General features: G+C 40.0%; 1 protein-coding gene and 1 long non-coding RNA gene across 2 annotated transcripts in view; one reads left to right on the forward strand and one right to left on the reverse strand.

Moving 5' to 3' along the window:
* LOC129776702 (COMM domain-containing protein 4) overlaps nucleotides 1-10,415 on the forward strand; it is a 59,982-nt gene that overhangs the window by 49,015 nt on the left and 552 nt on the right. Inside the window, exon 2 of the mRNA XM_055782498.1 lies at nucleotides 10,251-10,394. Within this exon, the coding sequence (XP_055638473.1) occupies nucleotides 10,251-10,394 (144 nt within the window). The remainder of the gene's footprint in view (nucleotides 1-10,250; nucleotides 10,395-10,415) is intronic.
* LOC129776705 (uncharacterized) lies at nucleotides 1,448-2,796 on the reverse strand. Its single transcript, XR_008743150.1, has 3 exons — nucleotides 1,982-2,796; nucleotides 1,806-1,918; nucleotides 1,448-1,738 (listed from the first exon to the last, which is right to left on the reverse strand). It is a non-coding gene; the product is annotated as an uncharacterized LOC129776705 (long non-coding RNA).

Raw genomic sequence — 10,415 nt, forward strand, 5'->3', positions numbered from 1 at the left:
GTGAGCAATCGCAAAGCAGTGCTGCGGGCAGAAGTCTCGGTTGAAAGACATACCATCGCTTCGAGGCGAGCAGTGAAATACCTCGGAGTTATGATCGACGACCGACTTAACTTCAATCAGCATGTCGATTATGCATGCGGGAAGGCGGCAAAGGCCATCAACGCGGTGGCGCCTATTGGCAAGCATATCTTCGTCGATACTGAGGTATGGTGGTCCTGCCTGGTTGGCGGCTCTGGAAACTCACCGAAATCGGAGGATGCTGAACAGCACATCCCGACTCATGGCCATGCGAGTCGTAAGCGCGTACAGGACCATTTCGACAGAAGCTGTGTGTGTAATCGCCGGTATGATTCCCATCTGCATCACCCTGGCGGAAGACAGCGAGTGCTACAAGCGGCGGGGAACCAGAGGTATCCGGAAATTGATGAGAGCGGAGTCGTTACAAACGGTAGATGGACGTACAGGCTGATACCGGTACTATCGACCTGGTTGAACAGGGAGCACGGTGAGGTTAACTTCTACTTGACGCAGTTTCTGTCTGGACATGGCTGTTTCAGGCAATATCTACATCGGTTCGGACCCGCAGTCTCACCCCTCTGTCCGGAGTGTGGAGATATGGAGGAAACACCGGAGCACGTCGTTTTTGTCTGTCCCAGGTTCACCGTAAGGGCGATTACACATTATCCGGTTTCTGCCGGACCGGTTTCAAAAAGCGCCGCTGGGTTTGGACGGAAAACCGGACAACAATGTGAAAGAGACCTCGCGCTACACAAAACCGTACATCTCTCACAAACACATATATGCATTTATTCATATGTGGATTTGACAGGTAAACATTGCTTCAAATATTCCGGTTACATGCAGCTGAGTGCAGACGGAAAACCTTAAACCCACAGCTGCTGCGGCAACCACGAGCGTTCTCATATGTATGTTCCTTGGAAATCACATAAGGCCGAATGTTGGAGTGTAGCACACCATGAGCATGATCAAAGTGAGACCAGGCCTCACGGACATTACACACATCCTGCATCATAACGGCGTTCTTACCGTACCTATCGTGAATACTTCCGCCCCACTTCAGAATACGTTTAAAAAACTAACTTTAGTCCAGCTGTGGTTTATTCATTCATACGCATAATTATTTCGTTTCCAAGCATACACGAATAGTATGATTTATTTCACACGCTCTGTTGCCACATAATTTTTCAACAGTCTCAGAAACACGGTTTGATAAAAGTGCAATTTGATGAACCAATAATAATAACATTCCGTTACAAGCCAGAGGCACTATTTATTTATATGTATAATGTGTTCACTTCCTGTGATTATTTTGGAATTTACCTACAAGAGAATGTATACACATCCATTCATTCTAGAGTTTTTTTTATTTCATTAATACAGTAAACAAATTACGAATAAAATAACATAATTCGTTCAAACACTATTCCATTGCTGCTTCCGCTGATCCTCGTCGAAGAACGAGCTCAACATATGCCGCAATTCCTCGAGCACGTAAACCTGGGGCATGGGCAGCTTCTCGAGCCCAATTCGCATCACAGCTATCAATACGCGGATCCGGGGCAAAGAATGACCGAATCAGATAAGCTGGAATTTCGTTCTGACAGAACCGATGCTTTGGCGTCGGGCATTGGAACATTTAGACCACAGAGCACATATCTGACAGTTTTGGCTGGAGTGCCTTGGTCTCGTCGTCGATCGCGTCGCCGGTCAGGTCAAACTGGAATACCCAAAGAATATTAGACGAGAGAATTATTTTTAGTGTGTTCAAATTAACAAAAACTAACCTTCTCATTCAGCTCGATAAAGCCGCTCGAAATCCGCCCCTCCATGAACCGATTGAAGATTTGTTTGACATCCCCGAACTCGTTCAATAATTATTTCAGATAAGGGATGTTGCCTGTGAACAAAAAATAGAAGTCAATTAAATAACTCGATCTGCTTGTCAAAAGACACCACTCACCGTTAATAACACAGTCCGTGGCAATATGCTAAATGATGACATCGTGCACCTGTGACCATTGCTTCTCTTTGAGCAGAAACTTGCATCACAGAATTAGTTCCACAACACTGGTAGTTGTTGAAGAAGTGAAATAAAAATTTCAGCATCCATATCGCTTGCAAATTATCAACTGGTTTCAAAATCAACAAACAAACGTCAATAGTGCACACATACTATTACATTAGACGAAAAATTGCCTGAATTGTACTAATACTAACAGACATGACAAACAACTGTCAATTCGCTTTCATGGCATGGAGCTTCGTGCTCCGCTTTTGGGAAATGATAGTGATAATGGATTTTCAGGTGCATTAAACACATATCTTAAAATAAAAACTATGAATGAAAATTAACTTCTTCTCATGAAATGTGTTCTTTATGTAATAAAGTAATACGTTCTTTTGCAAGTTGGGAAACCTCCTGAACAATAATTGTGTCTGATAATGATTGTATATTACAATGATGAGTTTTAGTTAAAATATCAAGGAAACTATACAAAAATGGTTAAGGAAGAATCAATACCACAGGTTCTGAGCAATCAAATAATATGAAGTAAAAGTTTTCATTAAAAATTTAAACAACTTAAAACTGTCTTGAGGTGTGATAATCTTATAGAGAATGATTTGCTTTCCCAAACCGATGTCTCCACCAGACGTCGACACTATTCTACGGTCATCGCGTATAATGCTTGTCCGGTCACCGGACATTGCAGTCGCTGTAGACGGCTGCATCACGGCGTCGTAAAAAGGTTGGTCCGATCGAAATTTGCCATTTGGGTTTCAAACCGGTCCGGCAGAAACCGGATAATGTGTAATCGGCCTAAGGCGTGAGGGGCTGCCTGCACTTCATATCGGGAATATTGTGAAGGAGATGTGTCGCGACGAGAGGATCTGGAATACCGTGACCAGTGCAATCACACAAATAATGTCGGAGCTGCAGCGAAAGTGGAGAGTCGATCAACATGCTGACAACGCCTGACTGCAAAGCGAACTACGGCGACGGCTGTTGCAACCGATGGTACCCCACGAGAGTAGCTGTGACGGAGTGCGCGTCAGGTTGGAGGGCACTACCTAATCGGCACCTCGTTGGGAAAAGAAATCCTGCGAGGGTGACTGTGACGAGGCGCGCGTCAAGTTGGAGGGCGCTTCCTAATTGGTTCACGTCTCGACAGGTAAACGGATGCTGATTGGACAACTGCGACTGAGGGCGTCTTCAAACTGGTGTATACCCCACGTGAGCTGCTGTGACAGAGTGCGCGTCATGTTGGAGGGCACTACCTAATCGGCGCTCCGCGGGGAAGAGAAATGCCACGAGGGTGACTGTGACGGGGCGTGCGTCAAGTTGGAGGGCGCTTCCTAATCGGTGCACGTCTCGACAGGTAAACGGATACTGCCGCGGAGAACAGCAAAATGCCTGCCTGGCAACGCCTGATCGTGGCCTGGATGGAGGAACACTGTGAACGTTTCGACTGAGCAAGCGCCTAGGAGAGCATCATCGAATCGGTGTGTACACGACGAGAGTTGCTGTGACGGAGTGCGCGTTATGTTGGAGGGCACTGCCTAATCGGCGCTCCGTTGGGAGGAGAAATCCTGCGAGGGTGGCTGTGACGGGGCGCACGTCAAGTTGGAGGGCGCTTCCTAATCGGTTCACGTCTCGACGGGTAAATGGATGCCTGTGAAATGGACATAAGCGCATTGGAAAGAAATGGAGAAAAAAAAAATATTGAGAAAAAGAGAAGGATCAACGCTATTCAACGTTGTAAACTCGAGAAGTGCATGAGCACAGCCGCCCCCTGAAGTAGTCGCCTAGATGTGGTCCGAGGGGAAATGAGGCATCGAGTAGAGGGCTTGGTTTTTGTGGGTGCAATCCCCACTCGACGTCTAGGTTAACCCTTCCCAGGTAAGGCTAGTAGCGTTCCTCACCTCTATAAAAAAAAAACACACACACCCATTTTTATGAAAATGATGCAGTGTATGGTAGTTACCAATACCAATACACTAGAATATAAATTGAATCATTGTTCGTTTACAATGACACAGAGCAGCAAGATCATTACGTGGTCTTATAGAAGTTGGACAGAGTTTATATAAGCACGGTCAGTTCGTTCCATCACTCAAGGAATGAGTGATAGTCGCCCTAGATCTTTGCATCTCCTCCTTCCACGAAGGTATGTCTTCCTTTATGAAGGTACTTACGTTTTCGGGTTCAGCAGACCAAATCCCGTTGGGCATAAAAACGCCCTTTCCAAGAATCTGCAGTCTTCGCTGACCCTGCATTGACACAGTAAATGTTCCGAAGTTTCAGCTTCGAAATTATAGAAACGACAATTATCATCTGTCTGTTTCCGATTTTTTCAAGGTGATACCTGCTGGGACAGTGCCCGGTCATTAGACCGGTCAACGCGCTTAAATCTGTCTCATTGAAACTGAGTAGGCTGCGTGTTATTCTGTTACAAGGTGTAATGAAGGTGCAATTTGGATTGACTTGGTGTTGAAAGACTTCAATCGCTTCAATCATCGATATTTTCCAGTTTTGAGTTCTGATTTGAGGCATGATGTACATAATCCACAAATGGCCCAGACCCGACAAAGTTGGTTGAAGATCGGAATCATGCTAAAAGATCGGCTTTTTCATTACACCGCAGTGATCAGGCATTCAGTATAGAGTAACATAGTTAGTAGTAGCTAGTTGTTTTATGTACAAAATACATTCCTAAACAAGCTTTGACTGACATGTGTAGACATGCCAACTAAATTTTTGCAACAGCTGGAAAAACTCGAAAAAAGAACCGGAAAAAGCTGGAGAAAATCTAAAAAAAACTGGAATTTATTTTTAATTTTTTTCAATTTGATTTAGGGGAACCGCGGGTAATTCGGACAGTGGATGTAATATGGACAGGGGAGGTAATATGGACAGGTGGTTGATTTGTATAGTTCTTCTTCTTCAATGGCACTAACGTTTCTAGAGGAACTTCGCCGTCTCAGCGTAGTATTACTTGCGTCATTTTTTATTAGTACTTTAGTGATTAGTGAGATTTCTATGCCAAATAACACGCCTTGAATGCATTCTGAATGGCAAGTTCTAGAATACGCGTGATCACAGTGCAAGTCGGAGGAAATTTCTTTGACGAAAAATTCCCCCGACCAGAACGGGAATCGAACCCGAACACCCGGCATGTTAGTTATGACGCTAACCACTCGGCCACGGGAGCACACTTTTTTTTGTTGTTACATTTCTTTTTTGTATAGTTACATTCCGAATTTTAGGTTTCTGTTAATGAGAACACCTTCTACATGTTATTCTACAATATTTAAACGATCCTATGACAATGAATAATGATCAATAGTGGAATAGGGAAACAAAAACCGAAAACTAAATATGATTCCGCGTGTGAATGTAATTTTTGCGGCTTCGATATTAAGCATTTTGAGTGGCTTAAGTGCATTGATACTTACGTATTAAAGCCACCGGAGCATAATTTTCATTATGAATTTATTTTTTCGCAATGAAATTAATTCTGAGACCAATGTTGGGCCGCCTCGGTTCCATATCCTCGTTAGATGGGGACAGCGCCTCCCATTACATTAAAATCAGAATAAATTTTATTGCGAAAAAATAAATTCATGAAAATTGCGCTCCGGGGCCATTAATACATAAGAACCGTAACATTTTTAATTTTCCTCATCCCGTTTGAGATTATACACCTGACTGCTCTTTCTGCATGTCTACATAATTTTTGAAAGCTGGAATTCCTCGCACAGTTTTTGTTCCTGTTCTATTCTATAGTTTTGTTTTGTTCAAAATGTAACAAAACAATCGTTCAACGGTTGTTGTGGAAAGCGAAAGAATTAGAAATGTTGGAAGATTTTTCTCAATTTGGGAAGAGCAAATGGGAGTGACACCATTTTACCCCAAAAGAAAAAAAGCATCCTTGCGTTCGTTCGCAGAAGGAATTCTCAAACTATTTTCGGCAAGAGACCTCTTTTCCAGAATGAAGTGATACCACAGAACCCTTTTGCCAAATGTTTAAAAGAATCTATCTAGCTTTTTGTTCTTATTCATACAAAATACATACAGTCAATCGCAAAATTGAGTGTACAAAGGCTATTTGACGATAAATTCCATTTATTTGGTACTAAATATTTTGAATACATTGATTCTTTTGATGCATATTAATCACTCACACATTCAACTAGCTGTACATGCAATAAAATTCCGCGAAAAGTTTTCTGCTAATTGTTTATTCTTAAAAATTGTAAACAATCTCTATTCTAGGCATCGCAAAATTGAGTATACACCTTCAATTTCTCCGAACAAATTAGCAATGTAAGTAAGATCTTTGCGAATTAGTGTACTTTTTTCGTTAGTGATTGGTGTCAACACTTAACCACTGCTTGGGCAGTGTTGGTTTTTGTTTTTTACTGATGTATGAAAAAGTTTTGATCAAAATGGCAAGTTAGAGGAAAAAAAAGATAGATATTGTTAAAGTGGAGGCGATCTGGCGTAGTGCAAACATCCATACCTCTCACGCAAAGGTCACGAGTTCAATTCTCACTCCCGACATTCTTCCAAAAATGGATGTAAAAAGTGACGAACCAGCCAAAAGTGTTGAAAGTCACTATAATAGAGATAAAAAAGAGATTGTTACACGTATAATGATAATACATATGAATTGTCCTTTTCACGACAATTCATATGTATTATCATTGTATATATTACATTGCAAGAAATAGCAAATATAGTCGGAAGAGCCCACTATAGAGCAAAGAAAATCATAAACAAGTGGAAATACGAAGGAGCCATGGAAAATATCCCGAGTAGAAGACACAAACGTATCCTGTCTTCTGATGATGAGCGAGTCATTGTGCGAACATTTCGAAAGAACTCTAAAACAAACATTCCTAAATTAACTAATTTAACTAAATTAACGTAGCCGGCATCATTGGAAGACCTGTCAGTACAGATACATACAGGAACAATCTGAGAGGTCGTGTTGACCGTGAAATGTCTTTCATCTCAGAGGCGAATCTAGAAAAACGACTACAATTTGCTAAGGCATATGTAAACTGATCAAAGGAGTTCTGGAACAAGGTCCTTTACACGGATGAGATGAAAACCAATCTCTTTGAATCGGATGAAGCACAGATGGTGTGAAGGAAACCAGGATTGGCGCTTCAGATTCAGCATTCAATTTTATTTTTAAGAAAAACTTGAACGGTAAACTCAATTTGCAACGCCTGAATCGAAGATTTTTTGTTTGTTTTTTAAACATGAAGTAGAAATGTGACCATGTCAATTTTTTCCTTATCACTACATGAGAGTGAAAAGGATCAATTTTACGATTAATATGGGTCGGTTTTAATTATTTACTTTTTAACCCCGAAAAACTCAAAAATATCAAACCAACACGGGGTGTATACTTAATTTTGCGATTGACTGTACCTATTCCAAAAGTTTGCTATTGGTGTAAACTTGACATAAAATCAAAACAAAACAAAATCAACAAAATAAATTGACATAAAATTCAGTGAATATCAAGTATGATTTATAATTAATTATACATATTACTGAATTAGGTAATTAATTTTTGGAAAGAAACATTAAAATCCCAATTTAAAGATAAAAAACCTAAAATTCAGTGTGATGGACGAACCTGGTGACTTTCTATCAATCTAATATAATCTTTTGAAATAAATTAGTAAATGAGCGTATTATCATTCAAGTTACAACGAATTTGAGAACGTAAATGAACATGCAACTTAAGTGCAAGCTTGTTATACAGTAAAATATCAGGAGCGTATTTGGACTTGAATTTAATCATGATTTCCTTCGTGTTAACACATTAAGGACCCTACGTTTTGGGGCAAACTTGTACGCTTCATTGGTTCGGATTCCACGAATGAGATCGTTTCCTTCGGTGTGGATGAGACGAAGCGAGCCATCGGTAGGTCTTGTTAGATTCTGGGCAGACCAAGAATTTAACCATCAAGTGTAGAAAACACAAGTTATTTCGTAATAGACGGCACGCGTAACACGATAAATTTCGTGAGCGGTCCTCAATGTGTTCAGGTGGTAGTACACTATGAACATCTTAAAAAGTATGTGATTTGCGCGATTTTTTTCAACGATAAAATAAATTACTATAATTAATCTGATACCACAGTTTGATTAGGTAATTAACAAATAAAAAATAAATTGGTGTCAACTGGACTGTCCCCTGAATAACCGCAACCGGTTTGTTGCAGCCAAAACCATGTAAACTGGAGGGAGTTCTACAAGTTTTTCTAGTGGACCGGATTCAACCAATGATTTTTTACGTAATCTTGGATATAATTCCTGTCATTCCTGTACGTAGGATTTTTTCAAAACATTGATTTTTGACGAAATGACGACATTTTTTGTAAAAAAATGCGTTTTTGCCTCAAAAATCGAGACAAAAACATTAACCAAAATTTTATTTTTCAAAATATCGAAAAAAATCTAGGTACGATGACAGGAATTTCAGTAGAAGTCTGAGAGAAACTATTTCATCGAAATCGGATGAACCGTTCCGTAGGTAGAACTCCCACCAGTTTGTATAACTTAGTTTCGGGAAAACGCGTTTTAAATTTTTGATCCGCGCTCCTTACGCAAAGACTTAATCCACTAATTGGCTTGTATCTTTGGAACGGAGCATTGGACAAACCTTGAACAAAAACTACAGTAAAGTAGACATCCCAGAGAACATTTTAGGCCAGAATTTTTTTTTAAATTTTATTTTAAATTTACTACCCCCTTAATTTGCGGATATGTGTCAAATACAGATCAAGTCAAAACGTGACTGAGGAACTTGTACGCTCAAACACATTAACTTTTATATTAATAGGGGTCGATTTTTAGACCTAGTGGATAGTGTTACCACATTTTAATCTGTACCAGAGGGAATAAAAATCATTCTCATCTGTGTTTTTTTTTCCAAAACTCTGTGCCAAAAATCTGTACCATCGAAAATATACGTTGTAGAAAAAAACTTATTTATTAGCATGGAAAAAATACTCATTTATTTAATACTAATACTACATTTACATTTGCGAGTCCTTCGTGTGTTTCATGATGTTCATACATAGTTTTTTTTCTGAATCTAGATTGCATACTACCTTTTATTAAAATTTTAGTGCTGCCGCCACGATGTTTAAACAAATCTTTTAAACCCAAAATAACGTTCATCGCATCGTTGCTGAGCCGATTGCGAAGCTCATTTTTGTTCGGATTTTATTCAGAAAAAATCGCTCGACAGTTGTCGAGGAGTGAGGCATAGTGAGAACGTAACAAACAAGACATCGAAGCGCCAAAAATGCAAGCGAACCATCAATTCTTTTTAGACTGTGATTCCCTTACGGAGTAGTTTTATCTTTAGGGTACGGAATTATTTCTCCAGATCTTGTATATTTCCATTGTAGAATCCTGGAGACGCTCCTAACACAACGTTATTGCTTATCCAATTGGGAAAGTTTCTGGGATTTAAATCCCAGCTCCACGAAAAAACTGCGACAAATATCCTTAAAAATGATCTGCTTTCGCTGTCCATTATTCTGATAGTTTCTTCTGCTGCTATTCCAACCTAAAAACTATTGCCGTTTTTCAAATGATCTTCAAATTTGATAGCGTTTGACATTGAAACACTGCAAGATTCCTCGCAGATATTAGGGAAAATTATCAAATAAAAATCCTTCAGCTTTTCATGTAGCATCGTGAATTCAGGTTTTTCAGCCTGGAACAAAAGATTCAATCTGTTGATCTGATGCAAAACATACGTCGCACCGACGCGAATCCTTTCAGACACTCCTTGTAAGGAATTCCGTCCTTTCGAAACTGATCAATCATTGAATTGTGAATATTTCTATGATCAGCAACACCAAGCGATACTGTACTCTGTACTCTGTACCGTACAAATCTGTACCAAAAAAAACGAAAAAATCTGTACCTTTCCAGATAAATCTGTACGTGTGGCAACACTGCTAGTGGACCCCCAAAAATAACTTGCGTTTATGTCGACCCCTGGGAAACCGATATTGACCCCAAGTATCGGTTCATATTACCATTGGAGTTTTAGAGTTTTACTTCTAAATTTGAGTCACCAAAGACGTTATAATTGTGTCGATAAAGATACATACTTTTATTGAGTACTGCTTTAGTGTGAGCGAAAACTAATAATATGCCAAATATATCCATTTTCGATATTTTTTTTCAGAAATTTCGTTTTTGCGGAGATGGCGACTGTCCAGATTGGGTTCTGGCAGGAATTCACTCGAATTTGTCGGTATTGAATACAGCGCAACTGAAAGAGGTGGCTGAATGCGTCGTTAAGTGTATCATCTTGGGAACAGACGTGCCAGTGAGTACAAGTTGATCAACG

This window comes from Toxorhynchites rutilus, chromosome 3, assembly GCF_029784135.1.
Source record: "Toxorhynchites rutilus septentrionalis strain SRP chromosome 3, ASM2978413v1, whole genome shotgun sequence".
Taxonomy (NCBI): Eukaryota; Metazoa; Arthropoda; class Insecta; order Diptera; family Culicidae; genus Toxorhynchites; species Toxorhynchites rutilus.